The following is a 24,646-nucleotide window of genomic DNA, read 5'->3' as shown; positions in this document are numbered from 1 at the left end:
AGGTTGCTCAAAGCCACATCCAGCCTGGTCTTAAACACTTCCAGGGATGAGGTGTCCACAACTTCTCTTGGCAAGCCCCCACTCTCATAGTAAAGACTTTCTTCCTAACCTCTAATCTTAAATCTACCCTGCTGTAGTTTAAAACCATTGCCCCTTGTCCTATCATCACATGTCCTTACAAAAAGTCCCCCTCCAGCTTTCTTGTAAGCCCCCTTCAGGTCCTGAAAGGCCACTGTAAGGTTTCCCCGGAGCCTTTTCATGTCCAGGCTGAACAGACAAGTCCTCAAAGGAGAGGTGCTCCAACCCTCCGATAATCTTTGAAGACCACTTTGCAGCCCCTATCACTAAAGGATCTAGAAGTGCTTCTTAAAAGGATGAAGGGGAGGAAATGTCTTCCGTGTCACTGAGGTCAAGATTTCACCGTGAATTTAGGCTGGAGGTGAACAGGAGATTGCTCTACACTCAAAGATCACTCGTGGTCACTTTTTGGAAGAAATTAAGAGCTGTTTCAAAGCAAATTCCACATTCCAAAGTATATTACCCAGTTGGAGCAGCAGGCGTAGTTTACACAGCCAAAAAGCAGCTGGAGTTTTCCAAGAACACTACAGTTAATATCCAAATTCTGTTCTTCAAGCACACACCAAGGGACTGCTTTAAGCAATGCCCAAGAGGTAGCACAAACTGCAGCAGGACAAAGACTCTCAGTACTATCCTAGCTCACTACAGTCAGGTACAGAGGCAAAGACTGAGGTCCATCTGAGCTATGAAAGAAACATTTATGTATCTTCTGAGTATTTCTCAACAAGTGCTGACGCTGAAAGACCCCTTGCTAACAGTGCCTGGAAAAGCAGGGAGCACAAACAGGTATGGTTTGGACAGATTTCAGTATCCATTAATACTGAACTAAGCAGTGGATTAGTAAGATTTTGTTCAAGACAACAAAAATGTACCCTGGACAAAAAAGGCCCCCAGAAAAACCCCAAACCAACCAACCAAACAACAATTAAACTATTTGTCACACTAAGACATAATCACACAGAACTGTCAGGGTTGGAAGGGACCTCAAGGATCATCCAGTTCCAACCCACCTGACGTGGGCAGGGTCACCTCACACTAGATCAGGTTGCCCAGAGTCACATCCAGCCTGGCCTTAAGAACCTCCAGGGATGAGGCTTTCACCACCTCCCTGGGCAACCTGTGCCAGTGTCTCACCACCTTCATGGTGAAGAACTTCTTCCTAATATCCAATCTAAATCTACCCACTTCTAGTTTTGCTCCATTCCCCCCAGTCCTATCACTACCTGACACCCTAAAAAGTACCTTCCCCAGCTTTCTTTCAGGCCCCCTTCAGATACTGGAAGGCCACAACAAGGCCTCCTCAGAGCCTTCTCCTCCAAACTGAACAGCCCCAGCTCTCTCAGCCTGTCCTCACAGGAGAGGTGCTCCAGCCCTCTAGAGAAGTTGTGCATTCTGAGGAAGAACTGAGGAGCAAACACCTCTTGCTCCCTTTGTTAATCAGTGATAACAGACAATGAAGCATTTTGACAACAAAAAAAACCCCAAAACATTTTTCTGTGTCCTCCAACTCAAGTCAAACAGTTTGCAATAATATTAGCAGGCCATACATCTGAAATCCATATCAAATGAAATGCCATTTTGTGTCCTCAGGAAGGTCAGAATTAATAGCCCCAAGAAATGAAAACAGTTGTAACAGACTCTAATCAAAGGTGGAAGCAAGTGAAAAAAAGATCAGTGTCTGTAGTTCAACTAACCACATGAAAATCCCAGCCACTCTCACCTTTCAGGCATATCCACTGAAAAACTCTCCTCCAACTGAAGGCCTGCTGCTTTTCCTAAGTTTTCAGACTAATGCCCCTATGTAGAAACATGGCATGAGGACAAGTGAAGGACAATTTATGGCATACCTGAGATCTCCACTAAAGCACAGGCTGAAGAGGAAAAAAGTAACTTCTTGCTCATTTTCCCTGTGATGGCCACAAAGAGACCTTGGGGAAGTGGGAAGAAAATGCACTCCTTGTGCTCTACCCTTCTGCTCTGAGCTTTCTGTAGATGCTTCTTGGAAAGAGGTGCCACTTCAGGGGACTTCAGACCACTTCAATGCAGAACCAGTCACTTCAATCCTGAAAGCCAGCCAGTTGGTTTTTTGTGAATAAATAAGTGAAAATACTACTAGACCATAACATCTTCCATGGTGTCTTCAGATTCCACTCACTGGCCTCCATGGTTTTTATGTCCTTACTGAAAACAAGTTCAATACCCCTTCATTCTTTTTCTCTTCATGTATGAATAGACAGCCAAGAAGCAGCACCAGGTCAGGATTTAAAACTTCCAAACACAATTGCTAACAGAAGCTAAAACTCAGCTACTTACACAAACTACCTTCATTCCTTGGAATGCTTTAGGTATTGTTCCAGAGAAAACTGACCACACACAACTAGGAAAATAGTAGTTTCAATCAGCAATGTCTGCTTTTAACCAAGCCCTCCTCTATGATTTACTAGATAGTGTATACAACTTCAGTTTAAAAACCAGTAAGAAACTAGGGGTGAGGGCAGAAGTGACTAAATGTGAGCAGCTGCGACTCCCAACTGGTGTTTCAGTCAAACTACAACTGTGATTTCACCCCAGCAACACAGCTGTATTGCTTGAATAGCAATTTGCAATGCCTGCAGTCATGGGAAATTATTGCTCTGGAGGCCACAGACAGCAGGCCTTCACTGTGCCATGGAAGATTCCCCTCACCAGGGAATCATTTGGAACAGAGGCCAACCCCATGCCCACATTCCCTCTTTCCTATCTGCTGGCAGAGGAGGGCTGAGAAAGGCACCACTTACCAGCTAGTTGGTCAGACAGCCTTTAGCACTTGTCCTAGTGTCACAGCACCTCTGACCAGCACAGCAGCACTTCAGAGAGATGTGTACAAAAGAGCATTAAACCACACCGGCGCTCCGATGTGACTTCATCTGCACGGTGTAGTGAAGCCCATAGAACCTCAGGCCCTGCCAGCTCAGCAACTGCTCACACACAAACTCCTGAACTGATTGAGGGTTTGCAAGTCAAGGACTCAGACTCTTCAGAAATGGGGGCTACATGAAGTTTATTGCTCCAAGCACTCTGTGATCCTTTGATGAGATGTTCTATGTAAGTGCAAAGTACTCTCATGAAGTCAAACTAAGATTTGTTTTCTTCTTCTAAAAATACCTAGGAATTTCTCAGCATTTCCCTGACAGATCAGCTCTTTATAAAAATAAATATTGAGAGGACACCAGGGATACTTCCCTCACTATTTTAGTAAACAAGTTCCATTCTTCCATGCTAAAAATCTGCCATATCTTTCCAAAAAAATAATATCAAAAGACCTTCAGAGGCCACCTGAGGGCCCAGAGTTGCTTACAACTCATCTGCTTTATTCCCAGGGTGAGGATTCATCAGCAGAACTCCTACATTTAACAGATTTTCCTGAAAGTTAAGAGTATCAAGGACAGTATTTGGCAAAGATTTGGTGAACTCTGGTTTGCTAACAGTCAGCATAACCCTTACAAAAAATTAGGGGGAAGATAGTTTGGGTTTGTTTTGGTTTGGGTGTGTCCCCCCCCCCCTTTTGATTGTTTTTCCTTCAATTAGCTACCAGCTCTGTTTTGTCCCTCCCACCCTTTTTGTGGCCATTCCTGTTTGGTGTATTTAAACCAACGACACTGTTCCAAAGAGCTGATGTACAACATCTTTATATACACACTACAAACTCAGATTACCAGACTCTAATCATCAAGACACTAAATATATAAATAACTTTGCCAACTATTTACAAGGTTTTTAAACTAATCAGGTTCCAAGCAACCAACGCTCTTAAGGCAAAATTCATTTTGTATGACTGGCTGGCTGGCCTCTCAGGATTTCTTTCCCTCCCCAACCCACTTCCCACTTCCCCCTCCCCCCAAAAAAGATAGGCAATAAACATGAACTCTAATTTCCCTGCCCCTGTATTGAAATTCTTGTATGGAGCAATGAGCTAATTCTTTCTAGTTTTTCCTGAAAACAAGGAGAAATGTATAGGAATTCATTTCTGTGTGTGAGTGTCAAGCAAATCCTTAAGGTGCACCCCAAGAAGTGGAAGTCCCAATGTCTCACAAGAACACCATTTTTGTATGCACTTGACAAATGGATTTGGGGGAAAGCATCACTTTAAAGCTGCACAACCCTTGGGGTTTTTTTATTACTAAGCTCATTGAGATAGAAGATCTGAAGAGCTCAAAGGGATTCCCTGCAAGAGGTGACACAGTGTGCAATATGAAATGCAGCAGAGTGGGTTTTTCCAAGTGTATGTTTAACTACATCACGATTTTTTCCTCTTACACCACGTTGCTGTGCCAGATGCTGTTCACCATTTCAAGGGATTCTGCACCTCAGGCCAATCCTCACCATGGAACAAAAATTGGCTATTTCAAACAGTATCTTTTTTGTTGTTGTTACAACATTGTATTCTGAAGTGCAACCACAGTGCAACCCCCTTTTGTCAATGCATGACTGAAGCAACCAAGCATATTCTGGTGGAGCAGATGGGATTCACATACCAAACGTGCTTAGCGCCTTCCTTTAAGTCCCAATCATCACTTTGTTCTTTAGGATTTTCCAAATGCCCTGATCAGATCTTTGTTTGGAAGTGTTTTAGCTATCGTGGTTTAAAGGATTTTGGAACAAAGCTGAGACTTTATACTGAATGCAGAGGTCATCTCCAACAGAGACAGAAAGGTGGCAAATTATCGATTAGCTTTATATTTAGAAGCATCCCTTGGTTCACTGCTAGGGTTGCTCCAATCATCTGCTTCAGGGGTGGTCTTGTAGTGTCGCCACGCTGACTTATTAAAAACTGGAAGTCTTTCAAATGATTCACTTGAAAGGGCCTGTGGAGGAAAAAACAAACAAACAAAAAACCAGAGCAATGGCAGAATTAGTATTAGAGATACCAAGAGCAGGCTAACGCTCTGGGGGGTTCTACAGCTACGAGTGTCTGGGGATGTTTAGTCTGGAGAAGAGAAGACTTGAGAGGGGATTTAATAAATGTTTATCAATATCTGAGGGCTGGGGGGTCAAGAGGGAGGGGACAGGCACTGCTCAGTTGCACCCTGGGATAGGACAAGGGGCAATGGACAAAAACCACAGCACAGGAGGTACCACCTCAACATAATGAGGAACTTCTTCAGTGTAAGGGTCACAAAGCACTGGAACAGGCTTCCCAGGGAGGTTTTGGAGTCTCCTTCTCGGGAGACTTTCAAGACCTGTCTGGATGCCTAATGGGCTTCTGTGTTAAGCCCAGACCACAGATTTTGTGTATTTTACATGTTTTGCACTGTAGTGTGCAGTTATTAATAACACTTAACATAATGGAAGATCCAACACAGGGGACTGAAAAAAACAAAAAAGAACTGAAGCCAACCAACTGGTGGCAGGTTAACATTTATAACCTTGGGGGCTTTGGGGGGGGATTCTCTGTAACTGATTTAGATAAAATAGAACAAAAGATAGCAATTAGAAGTCTGGAAATAAATTGAAGAGTAAAAAGAAAGCTCACTTATTGAGCATGCTAGGAACAAACTGCACTGCATTACCAGGTTATGAAAGGGTGAGAGTCATACCTTCAAATAAATTACAGCATCTGAACCAACACCTTCCATTGAGTAGAGTTTAAGGTCACCTTGAAAGTACCTAGCATACAGACGAGAAATTGGCAAGCCATAGCCAAACCCAGCCTACAAAAAAAACAAACCCAGAACACAAGTAAACAAGAAGGGAAAAACCATGATGTACAGTTAAAATAAAGATTAAAATGCAAGTGATCACTGCAATAATTTATAAACCAGAAGATACCTAAATTTCAGTCTTGCATCCAATTGCTTCCCAAGCTTTTCCTTTATTAATCAGCCTACACTATTAAGTTAGAATTCAGCTTTTTGAGCAATCTTCCTTTTTTCCCCCCCTAGGCTTTTTTTTAGGTACAGAAAAAGGGAAAGAAAGAAAAAAACATCAGAGTCCTTTCTTTAGGGTCCTGCACCTGGGCTGTGGCAATCCCAGGCATCAATACAGGCTGGGCAGTGACTGGGCCTCAGAGCAGCCCTGAAGAAAAGGACTTGGGGGTGCCGGTGGATGAGAAGCTCAGTATGAGCTGCCAGTGTGCACCTGCAGCCCAGAAAGCCAACCAGAGCCTGGGCTACATCAAGAGAAGTGTAGCCAGCAGGTCGAGGGAGGTGATTCTCCCCTTCTACACCACTCTGGTGAGACCCCACCTGGAGCACTGTGTCCAGTTCTGGAGTCTCTATTACAAGGAGGATCTGGACATGCTGGAAGTTGTCCAGAGAAGGGCCATGAGGATGAGCAGAGGGCTGGAGCTCCTCTCCTATGAGGACAGACTGAGACAATTGGGGTTGTTCAGTTTGGAGAAGAGAAGGCTCCAAAAAGAACTTATTACGGCTTTCCAGTAACTGAAGGGGCCTACAAGAGAGCTGATGAGGGACTTCTTAGGGTGTCATAGTGATAGGTCTGGGGGAATGGATCCAAGCTAGAGAAGCAGAGATTCAGATTCGACATTAGAAAAAAGTTCTTCCCCATGAGAGTGGTGAGACCTGGGCACAGGTTGCCCAGGGAGGTGGTGGAAGCCTCATTCCTGGAGGTTTTTAATGCCAGGCTGGATGTGGCTCTGGGCAACCTAATCTAGTGGGAGGTGTCCATACCCATGGCAGGGGAGGTTGGAACTAGATGATCCTTGAGGTCTCTTCCAACCCTGACAATTCTGTGATTCTATGACTACCTTGTCCATTTTGCATTTTCTTGAAGAGGCAGGTAGATGCAGCACACAGCATATGCTGCCTCCAACCATCAAAGCAAACCAATACTCTCTACTGCTTCCTGGGGTTATTCTGAAATGTGCTCAGGCTTAAGAGACTACACATAAAACCTAGACAGAAGCAACTCTGTTAACTTCATCTAGGGGTTACTGTTAAATGATTGCTGATGTCATACTGCAATAGAGACCAGAAGACTACAGCAAAAAACTATATACAGAATTAACCAGGTTGCAAAAGACCTTCAAGATTATCAAGTCCAACCTATCACCCAACACCATCTAATCAACTAAACCATGGCACCAAGTGCCTCATCCAGTCTTACTATAACACTTCCAATGATGGTGACTCCACCACGTCCCTGGGCAGCCCATTCCAATGGCCAGTCACTCTTTCTGTGACTAATTTCTTCCTACCATATCTAAGGCTTTAATGTTTACTGTTGTTGGCCATTGGAGTGTGCTGCCCAGGGAGGTGGTGGAGTCACCGTCCCTGGAGGTGTTCAAAAAGGGATTGGACGTGGCACTTGGAGCTGTGGTTTAGTTGTCATGAGGTGTTGGGTGACAGGTTGGACTTGATGACCTTTGAGGTCATTTCCAACCTTGGTGATTCTGTGAGACAATATACACAACAAAAAGCAGAGCAACTGAAAAGCAAACTGTAGACAGTACACACCCCTCAGAACAGCCCAAGTAAAGGGCAGCAACAAGCAACCCTGACAACACAGGATTATTATTTCTATCATTCTTATTATTTCTATCATTCTTATTATTTCTATCATTCTTATTATTTCTATCATTCTTTCATCTCCCTAGAATTGCACCTCCTCAAAACCTATGCCCAGCGTCTGCTTGCCTCCTCCTAGAAAAATATTTTTATGCTCTGTCCTAGCCCACATAATTATTTCATACTGCCTCCTTCCCAATGTTTCCCATCAGTCTCTACGTTGCCTTCAGGGTTATTTTCTAAACCAGGTAACTTATAAGAAATATGAAGACAACAGACCCCAGATGAGCGAGTACCTTAAGGCTAGACCTTGCAGATGGTGTTTAACAAGAAATACTTGCTACCCAGGTCTGTGTTTGACCTAGAGGACAGAATACAGTCAGTGATGGCACATCTGCCTTGAGAAGGGAGTAGTTTTAAAAGCCAATTTCTCAGGGAATATTACACTATGCATTATACAAATCAGAAAAGTATTAAATTTCTGTGTTAGTGGTGCCTGCAGGTTTAATGAAACCTAATTTAAGCCACACTTCTCCCCCTGTAAACCAATGCTGCCAGAGACAGAATCATTACATTCTGTAAGAAAACTTAATTACCATCAAACACCACCATGTGTTTCTAACATTGCCAGTGTGTTTATAGCAGTACAGATGAACACCAGACCTGCTAGAATCTGAATGCTGCCATGGTAACAAGGTTTCTCAGCAGCTTTCAGACAACATACCCAGTGGCACTAAGAAAGGATTTTCACCAATCTACAGAAAGATCCCTCTCTCCCACTCTGCAAGTCCATGCATGTTTCATAAAGGGATCAAAGGGATCATACAGCAAGGGGATGGAGATTTAGGATAGTGAAATGTCTAATATTTAAAGTGCCCTGCAATTTAGTTTAAAAAAGTATCTAGGTCAAGAACGATCTAAGCAGACACCTACCTGCCTACATGGTTTGGTCTTTGGCACTAAACAATAAAGAAATTCTCCTTTTGTATGGACTTTGAAGAGCATTTTGTGGAACTTGAAGGATTACTGAAGGATTTTTATTTCTAGACTGACATAAAGTACAGCATAATTGTTCACATAATTGGATCTGAGCCGTAACACCTAACATGTCAAGCTTTACTGCTAAGTCCTCCTTCTTTTTAGTGGAAAGGTAGGTCCTAGACACCCAGTACTCACACCTGGAGTACTGAGTCCAACTCTGGAGCCCTCAAGAGGAAGGACATGGACCTGATGGAGAAAGTTCAGAGGAGGGCCACGAAAACGATTAGGGAGATGGAACACCTCTGCTACAGGGACAGGCTGAGGGAGCTGTGGTTGTTCAGCCTGGAGAAGACAAAGATCCAGCAAGGCCTAAGAGTGGCCTTCCAGTACCTGAAGGGGGCTACAAGAAGGCTGCAGAGGTAATAGTCCCAAAGGCCTGCAGTGATAGGACAAGGGGAAAAGTTTAAAATTAGAGATGAACAGATTTAGATTGGATGTTAGGAAAAATTTCTTTACCATGAGTGGTGGAACAGGTTGCCCAGGGAGGTGGTTGAGGCCCCAACCCTGGAGCTATTCAAGGTCAGGTTTGACAGGGTTCCGAGCTTGCTGATCTAGTGGAGGATGTCGCTCCTGATTGAAGGAGGGGTTGGACTAGATGGCCTTTGGAGGTCCCTTCCAACCCAAACCATTCTATGATTCTTTCTGCACACACACAAATAACAGAGCTTAACACTTCTGGACATTCAGCCACGTACAAGAATCAGTCAGATTCAGACTGCAAAAGCTGCCAGGTTCGCAGGAGAGGTGGATGCTTTGCAGATTTGACTACACAGACTGAAAAGAAAAACAAGGCCTGAAAAGAGGGTACAGTAGAAGAATACTAAATACATGCCACAAAATCAAGCAGTCTTAAAAGATGAAGAAATAAACACAGGAATGCATTGATAAAAATGCATGGGGAAAAATACCCGAAAGAATAGCGTCAATCCTGAAATGAACACATTCTACAATCAGAGAGTCACAAAGGGAAAGACATTTAATAGTGAATACAACTGGTAATCAAGGTACAAGTTTATAGTGAGAACAAGTTTCAGGAAATCCTTGTAGGCTGATAAACTAAATTGCTGATCAAAAGCAAGGCAGAACAAAGGCAGATTACGACCCAAGAAAGAGTCTACCATTCTTGACATAAAGACAGAATGTTGTATTTGAATTAGGATCTGTTCCCTATCACCCATTGCATTCAAGAATATTTCCTATGAAAAAGAAGAAGTCTGAAACACACCACTGAGATACGCTGTAGAAAGAGGAGCTGTGAAGGACTGATATCTCTACAACTACCTAAAGGGAGGTTGGAGCATGGAGGGGGCAGCCTCTTCTCCTTGATGCTAAGTGACAGGACCAGAGGAAATGGTTTCAAGCTGCACCAGGGGAGATTCAGGCTGGATATGAGGAAATATTTCTTCGCTGAAAGGGTTGTCAAACATTGGAATGGTGTGCCCAGGGCAGTGGTGGAGTCACCATCCCTGAAGGTGTTCAAGCAGTGTGTGGATCTGGCACTCAGGGACATGGTTTAGCAGTGCCCCTTCAGTGCCAGGTTGAGGGTTGGACTGGGTTGTGTGGAGGAAGTTTGTGAGAGCAGACTGTGTTAAAACAGGACATAACAGAACCCATTTTCTCCTAGTATGTTTCACCTACACAGAATTGCTAACAATAAACAATTTCTTCAATGGAAAACCTCATTGAGTAGATGGCAGTGAAGGGAAATGTACAACCAGAGTAGTGCAAAGAGACACCTAAATACACATTGCAATTGCTTACCAAAGGCACAGCTCTTGAGGGCTCCAAACTAGGCCTGGGTGCTGTTGAGTACATGTAGTTAAACAATCTGTCTATTTTCCTTAGAGGTACACCTCCACCTTGATCACTTATCTAAGGAATAAAAAGTTCAAAGTTTTAAATGTTGTGTTCTGAAGAAACCATGCAAAACTCAAGCAGTATTAGCTGAATGACTTGAGAAATAATAAGTATTTAGCAGCTAGGAACTTTGGGCTTGTCTAGTTTGGAAAATATGAGGCTGTGGGATGACTTCATTCTCCCTCCAGTGTCCTAAGGAGAAGTGGAGAGGGAGGTGCTGATCTCTTCTCCCTGGTATCCAGTGTTAAGATTTAAAATGACTTAAACTTGTTCCAGGGGAGGTTTAGACTGGATGTTAGAAAGGATTTGTTTACAAAGAGGGTGGCCAAACACTGGAACAGGCTTCCTAGAGAGATAGGATCCAACCCCTGTCCCACGCCTGTCAGTGTTTAAGTGGTATGTGGACAATGCCCTTAGCAGGCTTTAACTTCTGGACAGCTCTGCAGAGGTCAGGCAGTTGGGCCCAGGTCCCTTCCAACTGAAAATACTCTATTCTAACCAATCTGAAGCAAGTGTCAGAAGTGCTACAGTAACTAAATTGCCTTCTCAAAAATTACAAGCCATACTGGGCTAAAGCTGGCAGGTTTGTAAGCTGCATATGATTTTTAGACATTTACCTTAATAGACAGATCTTCTTTTCCCAAAGTGACTAAGGTTTTGATTGATGGATAGACTTCTCTCTTACCTTCATGCAGTTCCACTGTAGCTCTCATTGAATTCTGAAAAGAAAAGAAAAAACAAGTGTCTTCAATTCTAACTCGACCACAGATGCTTTTTTTGAGACAGCTTCAAACCTGCATTTATTTTCTTGAATCTAGATTTTTGTATACAAATGTAAGACAAGACAGGAAAGTCTGCATTTAAAACACATTCACTGAGTGCTTTCACGTTCATGATTTAAGAAGTCGTTCTGCACCATGAGGGTGGTGAGACACCGGAACAGGGAGGTGGTGGAAGCCTCATCCCTGGAAGTTTTTAAGGCCAGGCTGGATGGGGTTCTGAGCAACCTGATGTGTAAGGTGCCCCTGCCCATGGCACAGGGTTTGAAACTAGATGATCCCTGAGATCCCTTCCAACCCTGACAACTCTAAGACTTCTCCAGTCAACCTCACACACCACAACTCCATCATACATATTTTTATGTTTGATGTTGAGTCAGAAAACATAAATCAAGAATTGATTTTTTTTTCCTGTGTGAAATCAACTATACATAAGGCATGACATCTGCCTTCACTTCTGCCTTGCAGAGGACCAAGAGTGACGTTCACTGCAAAGAACAAGATTTGGTTTTCTCAGCCTGGGTCACATAGTGTGAAGTCTGACTTGATCATATCTATTAAGAAAACTTGCACTTAAGTTGGAAGGGACCTTAGAGATCATATTCTCCAATCTCCCTGCCACAGGCACAGACACCTCTCAATCAGACTCAGCTGCCCAAAGCCTCATCTAGCCTGGCCTTGAATACCTCGAGGGAGGAGGCAGCCTCCCTTGGCAGCCTGTTCCAGAATCACACCATCCTCACGCTGAAGGACTTCTTCCTAAGATCCAGTCTAAACCTGGTCTCCCTCAACAGAAAACCATTCCCTCTTGTCCTTTTGCTAGACACGCTTATGAAAGTCCCTCTCCAACCTTCCTGTGGGACCCCTGGAGTCATCTCTTCTCCAAGCTGAACAATCCCAGCTCCCTCAGCCTGTCCTCACAGCAGAGTTGTTCCAACCCTTGGATCATCTTTGTGGCCCTCCTCTGGACTTGCTCCAACAGCTCTGTACCCTTCTTATGATGGAGACACCGGAACTGGATGCAGTATTGTAGGTGGGGTCTCACAAAAGCAGAGTAAAGGGGCAGAATCCCCTCTCTTGCCCGGCTGGCTACACTCCTCATGATGCAGCCTGGGATACACACTCAACAAATGTCAGAGTTGAACCTCAAAATACCATGAATTTAGAAAAGTTTCCCTCTGATCAAAAATACCTTTTCCCCTGAATTTCTGATGTTCAACTGCACCACCTAGAGACCATCTGCTTCAAAGGCACACAACAGCTCTGAGGTTTCATTTTCATTATTGTTCCAATTATTCAGAAAACATAAATAAAACCAAACAAAACCCATTTACACTTTTCTAAGCTATGTGGGCTGTTTCCACAGTAAACAAAAGGCACTGATCCTAACCAGTCCTCAAATATGCAATAAAGGAGTTCATGAAAATTGCAAGGTAGAGAATCATCATTGCACAAGCTCACTCTTTTGAGTGTTTTAAGCTAATGAGCTACAAAAACACAAAAAGGGAAGTCAGAAAATACAGAAGTGGGTAAAAAGGGGCTGTAAGCCTAGGTTTAAACAGTTTCAAACCCCCTTCACTTATTTAAGAGTAAACTGAAGAAAGAAGAAATTAACTAACATTTAAAAGAATCTCCTATTTCAACAGCCATTTAAATTCCTAAAACCCTTGCAGATATTAACAAGCGCAACCTACCTTGAATAATTCAAATAACATATGAAACAAATGGGAAGGTACATAGACTACTTGAATAGGCTTGTTTGGAGCTTTAGCTGAAAACAAAACAGGAAAAAGAAAAAAAAGAGGACAAATTATTTTCTATTTCAAACCACCATTTAATAGCATTTCTGTTTAGAGGAGTAACATGAAGCTGCAGGCAAAGTCAAGTATGGATGTCCTAATTTTCCAAGTTAAGATTAGCTCCATAAAGTAAAAAAGATAAAGTTCAGTTACTGCTGCCACCTGAAATAACAGGTTCTAATGATGATTTTCAAAGACATCTATGTCAGCGGAATTTGCTTAGATATTTGTTTAGTCTCATCAGACTCAGCAGCAGTTCAACTGAAGAGAGTTGGGAGGGAAGAAACTGAATGAAATACAACTAGGACAAGCGTAGAATTGTGCAGAGTTCAAATCATAATAGGTTGTCCAGGGAGGTGGTAGAAGCCTCATCCCTGGAGGTTTTTAAGGCCAGGCTGGATGTGGCTCTGAGCAACCTGATCTAGTGTGAGGTGTCCCTGCCCATGGCAGGGGGGTTGGAACTAGATGATCCTTGAGGTCCCCTCCAATCCTATGATTCTGGGATTGTAATTAATTAACAAAACTAGAAAGTCACAGATATTAAAAATACATCAACTAATTTCACAATTACCATTGAATTCTTCAACTTCCAGATCAGGTGCCACCGTGTAGTACTGTTCACATAACATCTTAGCTGTTTCATAAGCATCTATAATGCAACAGAACAGAAGATTTGATTTATCAAAATCATCCAGAGGCCACTAGCAAAGTTCATCCTCTATGGGAAAGACCTGAAGCAGAACATTCATTTTAGTAACTGGTTTACAAGTGTGAAATTGGTATCCATCCTAATCCCCTTTCCCCTGTATATTTATAGCCCATTTGGCAAGAAAGGGCAAATTCTATTTAGAACTCTACAAACAAAAGCAGATTACTAGAGACAAGTTATTTTTCATTTTTCTTCAGGGCTGGAAACCCAGAAGGGTAAAAGGCTATAATCTTAGGCTGACCACAGTATCTACCTATTTGTCATGTCCTGAATACAATTTAATGCTTGTTATTTCCAGCTCAAATAGAAAAGGATGACAGTAATATTCTTTAAAATATTTTCAAGGCCTTCTGGGGACAAAGCTGGAATCTTTAAGATTCTCCATTTTTCCTACAATCCCCAAATCCAACCAACCAACCAACCCACCCAGCCCAAGCCTTCCCCACCCCAAACCTCCCCCATCAACCAACCCACCTCAACCCCCCCCAACCAGCCTGACCCAACCCCCCCAAACCCCCAACCAATGCCCATCCCCCCAGACCCAAAATAAAACCCCCAAAAAATCCCAACCCCAAAAAAACCAACTAAACAAAACCCCCAAATCAACCCATGAAACAAAACCAAGCCTCCCCATAATCCTAATGGATTTATGCATTGTTAAAACACAGCAAGGAAGGCTAAAAGTCACATTTTGATAGATTTCTTCTTGGTTCTAAATACTCACAGAAACCTCATTTACAAAACCAATTTGGCCACAAGCAGTAAGTGTTAGAATAAAGGGAAACCACAAGCCCAGAAATGTTCTAGCTACGTTGCTGAAGCTACCTTAGTATGTGTAGGCTAAGAGCAAGCGGATAAACTTGCTGAGGATCCCGAACAATTGTACTTGACCTCATCCTACACAAACATCTTCCCTCCTGTCCAAAGTGACACTCTAAAAGAAAATAGTCACTTCCAAGACTCAGAGCTGTGTGACAAGCACAAAGAAAGAGAAATCACTAGTGCCTAGAAAGGGCTGGTTACCCATAATTGTCCTCCTTCAAGATGTCTACAGAAATATCTATAATGTACCCTCTTATCTGAAATAACTTTCTATCAGTTGTACTGACATCTGCAAGGCTGGACACATCACACCAGGCTGACACAAACACTGCTTGAAGCCTAGCAGTGGGCCCCTCAGCTCAAGAAAGACAGTGAGATACTTGAAAGAGTCCAGCGCAGAGCCATGAGGATGATTAAGGGGGTGGAACATCTTCCATAGGAGAAGAGAGAGCCTAGGGCTCTTTAGCTTAGAGACAAGGAGACTGAGAAGTGACCTCATCAATGTTTATATATATGTGCAGGGTGAGTCCCGAGAGGATGGAGCCAGGCTGTGCTTGGTGGTGCCCACTGACAGGCCAAGGGGCAATGGGTGGAAGTTGAAGCATAGGAAATTTCACATAAATATGAGGAAAAAAGTTTTCCACTGTCAGGGTGACAGAACACTGGAACAGGCTGCCCAGGGGGGTTGGGGAGTCTTCCTCTCTGGAGATAATCAAAACTCGCCTAGATGCATTCCTCTGTAATCTGGTGTAGGTGCTCCTGCTCTGGGCAGTGGGGCTGGACTGGGTGATCTTTCAAGGTCCCTTCCAGCCCCTGAAATTCTGTGAAAAATGAACTAATCAACACTGGAAGGGTTCTTGATCAAGTCTTGGGAATGTCTCACAAAACCAGCTACCCAGTAGGAATCCTCTGTGGCCAGCTTCAAAGACATTCTACAAGGCTACTGTCACTAACACCATAAAATGTGTCCTAGCAAAAGGGTCAAAATCCTGTTTAATACCCAAGCTGTACCCCAAGTCAGCCAGGGATATGCATAATTTTGGGGGGGGAAGATGCAGGACTACCTACGCTTATGGGATATTTTAAGATCCTCTCAGAATTTCTGATGGCATTGGGCCCTGTACTTTAGAAAAAAAGGGCACAAGAAGCACAGCCACAACCTTGACATCAAAAGCTGAAGATAACGTAGCTAATATGACCATAAGGCTATCTACATAGAGAGAGGAACACCTTAGCATGTTTCAAAGAGTTTCCACCTGGTAGAAGGAAGAATTATATATGGATCCAGTGGATGGGAGTTGGATGCTTCTCATGGAGAAAAACTTCAAGGCCCCCAAAAAGCTGTTCAGTAACTGTGAGAATAAACTGAAAGGCCTCAAATACATGATGTGGAGCAGGCACAATCACTATGCAAGACTTGAGAGAACAATGAAACTGAATAAATTCATTTAGCCTCCCTAAATTTAATATAGAGCTCTCATCCACTTTCAAGAAGTAGTCACCTTACCATCCCTGAGATAAAGAGGAAGGCATTATCACTTCATGACCCAGGAAAACATTCAGTCCTGAACAAAATCATGTCAGAGATCGAGATGGAGTAGGTCCAGAGGGCCATGAAAAACATCAGGGGGCTGGAACACCTCTGCTAAGAGCTGGGGTTGTTTAGCCTGGAGAAGAGGAGGCTCCAGAGAGATCCAGTAGCAGCCTTCCAGTACCTGAAGTGGGCCTACAAGAAGGCTGCAAAGGGACTGTTTACAAAGGCCTGCAGTGATAGGGCAAAGAGCAATGCTTTGAAATTAGAGAAGAGCAGATTTAGACTGGATGTTGGGAACAAGTTCTTTATCATGAGGATAGTGGAATACTGGAACAGGGTGCCCAGGGAGGTAGTTGAGACCCCATCCCTGGAAATACCCAAGGTGAGGATTGACAGGGCTCTGGGCAACCTGATCTAGTGGAGGAAGTTCCTGTTTACTGCAGGGGAATTGGACTAGATGACCTTTGGACCAACCCAAACCATTCTGTGATTCTATGAGTGCAGTCTTACATTTCACCTTCTCCTAAAAGCCAGCTCTCTGGCAGAGTCCCAAGACTGTAAAAGAGAATGCAAAGTTCAAAGCATGCTTCATGTCACAGCTGGAGCCAATTTACAACTGAGTGAAGGATCTATCAGTACATCTGAAATCCTGACTCTGGAACAAGCCTGGATTTGCTGTCAGCTCAAAACACTTGGTGTAGGGCAGTCAGAGAAATAGAGACCCTCTGTCTCTGTAAGCTCAGGCAGTTATAGACACAACACCTGGTGGAGCTGCTTGAAGTGAGAGCTGGCTGTTTAAATCCTTTCTTCAGCGCCTGAAGGGCATACAGAGCTTGTACCTACCTCAGGCTGCCAAAAGCAACATCTAATCTCTGAGAAATTGCTCAGAATGCTGTCTGTGAACCGAAACATTTTGGAGCTAGCACAGCATACAGAATGCAAACTAACCCCTCCACCAATTCTACAAGGAAACAGCCTCAATTATCCTTAAAGATCCTTTCCAGTCTCAAGATATCTCCTCTCCTTGAAAGCCAACACTGGGTACTGTTTACAATACCCTCATTTTGCTAATGAGTGCTTCTTTGGATATGAGAGATCTATTTTAGCTACTGGCTTGAAAACTGGACTGAGAACCTTCTGGCAGTATGCACTCCTTTGTCCCAGACAGCAACTATGAATTTGATGATCAAAATACATTCAAACATTGCTATTAGAGAGAATATCTAAATAAACAACATGATTGCAACACACACTATGTTGAGGTCAAAATAAGCTAGAATTATTCAGAAGAAAAAAATAATAATAAAAGAAAGCTGCTGAAAGAAAAGGTTGGCCTTAGAGCCAAAGAGCTAGAAGCCAACAAGCTTTCTTAACAGTAAAAGATATCTACATTACAAAGCAAACTATCAGACAGGTCAAAGTCTACATAAGAAAGGTTTCCCTCTTTACCAAAGGCTGAGAGAAGTGAAGGACAGAAGCATGGGTTGAAGTTGTTTAAGTCAATTGTTTTCTTAGTTCTGTTAAACCCAAGTTTTCTCCATTCTAAATAATGAAAACATGAGAATTTCTCAGTGAGCTGACAGCTTTACTGTGAACAACTGCAGAACTTCTATTTCTTCTTTTTTATTTTATTAAATGAATTTAAATCCCCTTCAGTATCTTGCATCTCAGTTACACATTTATGCATATTCTAAACCGTGAGAAGGTTTCAATCAATGAAAATATTAACTTCACCTTACCTTTAACCACCTCTGCCACATTGCAGTTAGGGTCAATACTTCCAATATGTTTGGGATGAGCAGGATTAATGTCTCCACCAAAAAGAAGTGCTGAAAGGAAAAAGACATGACAGTAAATTGTCAATTACACTTGAAACAGCTCAGGAGGTTTAAATCTGAGGGTACCTGAGACTTACTGGATAATGAATCCTTTTTCAAAAAGATCCTCTCCCAAGTGGCCAGAATCCTTGTTTAGGATCACTACTTGCCTCCCTCTTTTTTTTCCTCCCCTCCCTTTTTCATTTTTTCAACGCTATGAATAGTTAAAACCTATGCTGAATTTCACACCTGGCACAGAGGTCTCTCTCACTTGACCTTCTCCCTGACTCTCAGCAGTCACTCCCTCCACTCCCTCCTTTGCACAAGGGTCTGGCACTCACTAGATCCTCCACAGAGAGTTTAGCTCTCAAAAAAAAGTAGAAAGATTTTGCAGTGTTTTGTTTTTTGCAGAGGTTATTTTCTGGTATTTTAGCAAGCTATGAAACAGATGGAGTATGAGGAGAGCAGAAGACAAAACCTGAAAGCTTTTCCTATCCAGTCATGGTGAGCTAACAGGCTGGCACACTGCACCCTGCAGAACTGCACTGTATGAAACTGTCTGTGAGTAGTGTATGAGACAGAAATGCAAACTACAGGAAAGAAAACCTTTTTTCTGCATTCTTTTTTCTCTGACTTCAAGATTAGTATTTGCTATCACTGCCAGACCAGTAACTTTGCTCAGCAGTGAAATTGCACAAGGTTATAGAAATGTCTACAACTGCTTTTAATCAACTAAATAAGGGTGTCCATAGGCAAAGTCACTTTGGTTCAATGAAATAAGTTTAATACTTTAGAACTAGTGCAAATTATGCTAGCACTTGGCCCAAGAATTTTATTAGGACCATGTTTCTTCTTACTGAAAGAACTCCATGAGAGCCTTTTAACTTATCTTAGTTTTATCTCTGGCATTTGTCTGCCCAGGCACGAGTGAAGGATAAGCTGCACATTTATTGCCACATTAAAGTTGTTTGTACATACAGAGCAAGATCTTTGTTAGCAACATAAAAGGTTACTGGAAAGACACACAACTGGTAGTAAAATACTTTGCACTGTAGTAATGTAGTGTCTGCATTATCTAGTGTACTAGATACTGAAGATGTAGTGTACTGCAATTTCTAAGAGCTCACAAAAGCAGAGTACTTGGCAGAGAATGAAGCTCTTGAACTAAAAGACAAAGACACACTAAAAGATCACACAACAGTCCTTAACTTTATACAGATCACTTCTGCATGGCTGCACACACTGGTTAATGGGGGCTGTGCAAATAACTCCTTTCATGCTGTAATATGAATATTATTAGTAACAAATGAAACAGAACCTAATGACAAAGGATGACTAATTTTAACATTTAATCACACATAGGGAATAGGAAATAAAGGGAGAGCAGGTGGTACAATTTCAAACTAAAGTTAATTCTAACTTCTTTAGAAGGCAAGAAAGTCTAAATAAGTTGCTGGGGAAAAAATAAAACAAACAACTATAAAGATACTCATAGTGCATAACCTAGTCAAAGTCTGTGGTATCCTTGCATTTGATTATGGAATGCCAGCTCTACAGAACTATGTTGAGAGATTTGTGAGCAGAAAAATACAGCTCCCCTACTACTACCTAAAAATACTTCACGTATCGCTATGCAAGCTGCCTCTGCCAACAAGATTAAAAAGTGACAGCCAAGCTGACAAAGCCTGACAGTTCTAAAAGAAAGCATACTGCTGGTTTGGATTCATTTCTAGGAACTGCAAAGTACCAAATTAACCAGTTGTCAGTGTTATCTTTCACCATATAAGATTTAGTCATGAACATGAACACAAACTAACAAAAGAACTCCAACCAAACAAGAAACAAAACAAAACACACAAAAAAAAGAGCCCCCAAAAAATAAACCAAACCAAAGCAAACCCCCAAAGCTATGGCTTCAGGTTTGCAAGCAATAAGTTCTCACACATTAAAAAAGCAGTCACTTACTGTGCTGGTTAATAAGCATCCGGAAAGAGATGCGGTTGGTGTAGAATCTGTCTAGAAAGTACTGGATGTTACTGCTAACAAATGGATCAAAGCCATATTTTTCCTTGTATTCAATCACCCCTTGAGCCATGGTTGGAACCACATCATTGTGTCTGTTCCTGACTTTAATTAAAACATCTAAAAAGCTAAAGGGGAAAAAAAAAATAAATTAGAAACAGGTTGTTACAAGTATAATTCAATTCAGTCTGTCACTTCTGGTTTGAAACCCCCACTGCATAACCACTTCATCTGTTTACTATCCCTTCCAGTCCAGTATCAGAGGCAGAAGATAAAAACATAGCAGTACCTAAACAAACCTATTTACAGAGAAATATTTGGTCAAACTCTCACTCACAAGATCTATGAAATATTTAAGGCCTCAAATTAAGTCATTTCCCCCCCCCCCCCCCCCAAAATGTAATTTATTTCAATGTCTCTTTCCTACTAAAATAAAATCCTTTTTTAATCCGTTACTGCTGTAGTATGCACCATGATAACTATGCCCTGGTGAGTTCCCCTTGGAGAGATCCCTCCTCTTGCTCTATCTTCCAGTAGTTTGGTGCTAAAATTCAGCTCAGCTTGGCTGGAGCAAAATGGTCCCTGAGGGCAGAGAGCTCTGCCTGGCAGCAGTGGAGCTGGATCAGCCCTGAGCAACTCAGCTGCTATCCAAAAAGTGCTTCCAAGGAGTAAAACATTTTAAATATTAAAGGATATTGCCTGGGGATATGGCTTAGTGGTGGGCTTGGTAGAGAAGGGTTACTGGTTGGACTCCATGATCTTGAAAGACTTTTCCAATCTAAATGATTCTATGATCCTAACTCCTACTCTGCAAACAACAGCAGCTAGGAGATTGGAAAGGAAACTCAAGAAAAAAAACAACCTGACTTCACAATTTATACTTCACACTTTCTTCCCAGCAACTCACCCCATACAGTGTAGCGTTTTAATGCATTTCCTTTACCTCTCTTCTGGTAAATTGAAGTAACAGCATAGGAAACGATCATCAGTGTGACTGCTGCTCAGTTTCCTTTTACACCACTGGATGGCAGAGCGCATACAACGGGGCTCGGACGGGCTCTTTGTGGTAGCTCGGCACGTTTTAGGGCACGGAATCGCACAATCATTCAGGTTGCCAAAGACCCCCGAGATCGTCAGGTCAAACCATTAACCCTACTCTACCAACTTCACCACTAAACCATATTGCTACACTTGTGCTGCTTTTAACAATCACTTTTGAAGCAGTCAGGAGGAATTTTGTTTCTCCTGATGAGGCAGCTAAGCACCTACAATCCCTGAAGTGCTCATCTTTATTTTTCCCCTCCACATATTAATAATTAATAGCTTTCTAAAGCTATTTTTTCAACAGCAAAACATTATTGGTACATTTACAATGAACAATGAAAACAAATGCATCAATTATTATTATTAAAATAGAGTATAATTTTCATATAAAGTAGTAAATGCATGGCTTTAGAGACGACTGTGACAGTACATGGATAGCATCTACAGTCCTCTAAGACTGCTATACAAGATCAGCTACAGAAAACCAGCTACAGAAGGAATCACAGAATACTTTGGGTTGGAAGGGACCTATAAAGGGCATCTAGTCCAACATCCCCCTGCAGTGAACAGAGGGAAGAACATTAAGAGCACCAAAAGTAATAAAAAGACCTCTCATTCATCTTAAAAGCACATTAAAATCCACTTAAATCTACATTTAAGGTGGACTCATAGATTGGTTTAGGATGGAAGGGACCTCAACAATCATCTAGTTCCAAACCCCCTGCCACAGGCAGGGACACCTTCCACTAGCCCAGATTGCTCAAGGCCTCATCCTGTCTGGCCTTGAACACCTCCAGGGTGTTCATGACCTCCCTGGGCAACCTGTTCCACTGTGTCACCACCCTCACTGGAAAGAATTTCTTCCTAATCTCCAGTCTAAATTCGCCCTCCTCAAGCTTCAATCCACTCCCAATCCACAAGACCTTTTAAGAAGTCCCTTCCTGGGTTTCTTGTAAACCCCCTTAAGGTCCTGGAAGGTTGCTATACAGTCTCCCCAGAAAATCCTTTACTCCAGGCTGAACAGCTCCAAATCTCTCGGCCTGTCCTCACAAGGGAGGTTCTCCAACCCTCTGATCATCTTAGTGGCCCTCCTGTGGACCCACTTCAGCAGTTAGATACTCTTCTTACACTGGGGTCACCAGAACTGGATGCAGTACTCCACGTGGGTTCTCACAAGTGCAGAGCAGAGAGGTCGAATCCCTTCCCTCATCCTGTGCGGTCATAATTCTCTTGATACAGCCCTGGACAAGGGCTGTATCAAAAAGGAAGGATGCTTCCTTCCTTTTCATAACCACTCAGCCAAGACAATCATTTGATAGTACCCCACACCATCCTTAACAAGGGATACACTTAAAATTATTTCTTCCACTCTACCCTGCTTGCTCCAAAGAAACATAGGATTCATTTTTAATAGTTCTTTCTCCCTCCTCAGTCTACCAGTTTTTGCCTGTGTGTTAACAAACAGCTCAGTAATCTCTCCACACCATTTTGTTGCATAAGAGAGGCGAACTTTAAACTGCCTAATTCCTCAGTCTAAATGCTACCAGACTACAAAATTACTCTTCTGACTGGACAGCTTAAACTGTCTGTGATCTGTAACCACTGAGATCTGGTGCTAGTTTTGGAGACAAGACTAGAGCCTGTCACTGCTCATGCTGCTTCTCTCTTCCTGAGCAACAAGACACTAGCTAAAAACAGAGCTGAGAAGTAACACAATCTTATCTAAAAGACAGCTGCCAACACTCCCTTCTAACTGCTATCTGCTGCCAGATTTGCTATTTGTTTTTAAATTCCTCACTATCCACAACTCAGCCTGAGGCCTAAGTGCTCCAGGAGGGCAAACTGCTCACTGACATCCCACTACTGAAGTGCTTAAACACATTGAGCATGTCAAAGGTCAAACAAAGTGCTAATAGCTTTATCTGCTGCCGACCAACAAATCACAGCTAAAGCTTAGTATGCAAACGTGGATAACAAAGAATTTCTTCAAACTTCCCATTCCATCTTCAAAGATAACTGTGTTCACTCTAGTGCCTCCATCAAGCAAGTGCTTTTAAAGGTGCTGTCATTCAGTGACACCTAGACAAACTGGAGGTTGGCAGAAAGAAATCTAATGAAATACAGCATGGACAAGAGTCTTGTATCTGGGAAAGAACAACCCCATGGACTAGCCTAGGTTGGGGACTAACTTGTTGGAGAGAAGCATAGGCGAAAGGGACATGAGGGTCCTGATGGACAGAAGGACGACCATGAGCCAGCAATCTGCTCTTGTGGCCAAGAAGGAAAATGGCATCCTGGGGTGGATTAGGAGGAGTCTTAGTAGGTAGACAAAGGTTCTCTTCCCCCTCTACTCTGCCCTGGTGAGGCCACATATGGAATATTGTGTCCAGTTCTGGGCCCCTTAGTTCAAGAAGGACCTCAGGGAACTGCTTGAGAGAGTCCAACACAAAGCCACAAAGATGCTGAAGGGAGTGGAACATCTCCCTGCTGAGGAAAGGCTGAGGGAGCAAGTGCTCTATAGCTTGGAGAAGGAGACTTGAGGGGTGACCGCATTCATGTCTATAAAGAAGTGAAGGGTTAGTGCCAAGGGGATGGAGCCAGGCTCTGCTTGGTGATGCCCAATGACAGGACAAGGGGCAATGGGGGCAAGCTGGAGCAGAGAAAGTTCCATGTGAACACAAGAAAAAACTTTTTCATTGTGAGGGTGCCAGAGCCCTGGAACAAGCTGCCCAGAGAGGCTGTGGAGTGTCCTCTGGAGACATTCCAAACCCACCTGGATGAGTTCCTGTGTGACCTACTCTAGGTGCTCCTGCTCTGGCAGCAGGGGGTTTGGGCTCCACCTTTCAAGGTGCCTTCCAACCCCTTCCATTCTGTGTGACCAAACACATGATGAATATAGGCACCTTTCAAAGCAGCAGGGCACAAATCAAAACTCATTCTCTTACTCTTACCACTTATCTCTTGCCATCCCTTTACCCCTGGAAAATACAAGGGTTTACTGTACACAAACTGAGAGAGATCACATCATGGAATTTGTAAATGTTCCTGAGATTAGCTGAAGGAGGGAGATTACTCCAGGATAGCTCTGAAAATTTTATTTAGCAATGACTTCTAACAAAATTCACTGTACTATGTTTTGAAATCCACAATGAATAAATAATGCAGCTGTTTGACAGATAAGAAACTATTAATAAGAAGCTATTTTAGTCAGGTGAGCTTCAGTGGCTCTGTATTAATATAAGAATATTTAAGGCTTTACCATTGCTGTTAAATAAACCAAGCCTGTAGACACGGACAAAGGCAGTAAGTGTCAGAATACAAGCTATTATTTAACTCCCTAATGACTGTACAGATGACTCTGTTTCAATCTGGCAGGACATCATAAGAAAAGAAGTTGTAAGAAGGTTAACATAAAGATAAAGGAGATTTTTGCTATGTCTCTTATGGATAGTATTACCTTAAAGATCAAAAGCAGGAAAGTGATGAGTAGACTGAAAGACCAATAAAATCCTTTTAAAGGGAACAGGTATGCTATAAGGGGTTTGGGTTTTTGGGGGGTTTTGTTTGTTTTTATTGATTGCCTTTTTTAATAATAATAATAAACCAGGCTGGAAGAGACCTTCAAGATCATCGCATCCA

At 42.6% G+C, this 24,646-nt stretch overlaps 1 protein-coding gene across 2 annotated transcripts in view; it reads right to left on the bottom strand.

Annotated features, from left to right (window-relative positions):
• Positions 1–3,101: 3,101 nt before the first annotated feature.
• PDK3 (pyruvate dehydrogenase kinase 3) overlaps positions 3,102–24,646 on the bottom strand; it is a 50,388-nt gene continuing 28,843 nt past the window's right edge. For both annotated transcript variants that reach the window (XM_068144812.1, XM_068144813.1), the window contains 8 exons: positions 19,907–20,091; positions 17,864–17,953; positions 13,631–13,708; positions 12,955–13,031; positions 11,099–11,200; positions 10,386–10,496; positions 5,655–5,768; positions 3,102–4,922 (listed from right to left, as the gene is read on the bottom strand). In XM_068144812.1, the coding sequence (XP_068000913.1) occupies positions 4,779–4,922; positions 5,655–5,768; positions 10,386–10,496; positions 11,099–11,200; positions 12,955–13,031; positions 13,631–13,708; positions 17,864–17,953; positions 19,907–20,091 (901 nt within the window). In that variant the 3' untranslated portion in view covers positions 3,102–4,778. The remainder of the gene's footprint in view (positions 4,923–5,654; positions 5,769–10,385; positions 10,497–11,098; positions 11,201–12,954; positions 13,032–13,630; positions 13,709–17,863; positions 17,954–19,906; positions 20,092–24,646) is intronic.

This window comes from Melanerpes formicivorus, unplaced genomic scaffold (assembly GCF_026170545.1).
Source record: "Melanerpes formicivorus ecotype bairdi unplaced genomic scaffold, bMelFor1.0.p_v2 SCAF_11, whole genome shotgun sequence".
Classification (NCBI taxonomy): domain Eukaryota; kingdom Metazoa; phylum Chordata; class Aves; order Piciformes; family Picidae; genus Melanerpes; species Melanerpes formicivorus.
Note: the sequence above shows the minus strand (reverse complement) of the source record. Positions and strands in the feature narration are given on the sequence as shown.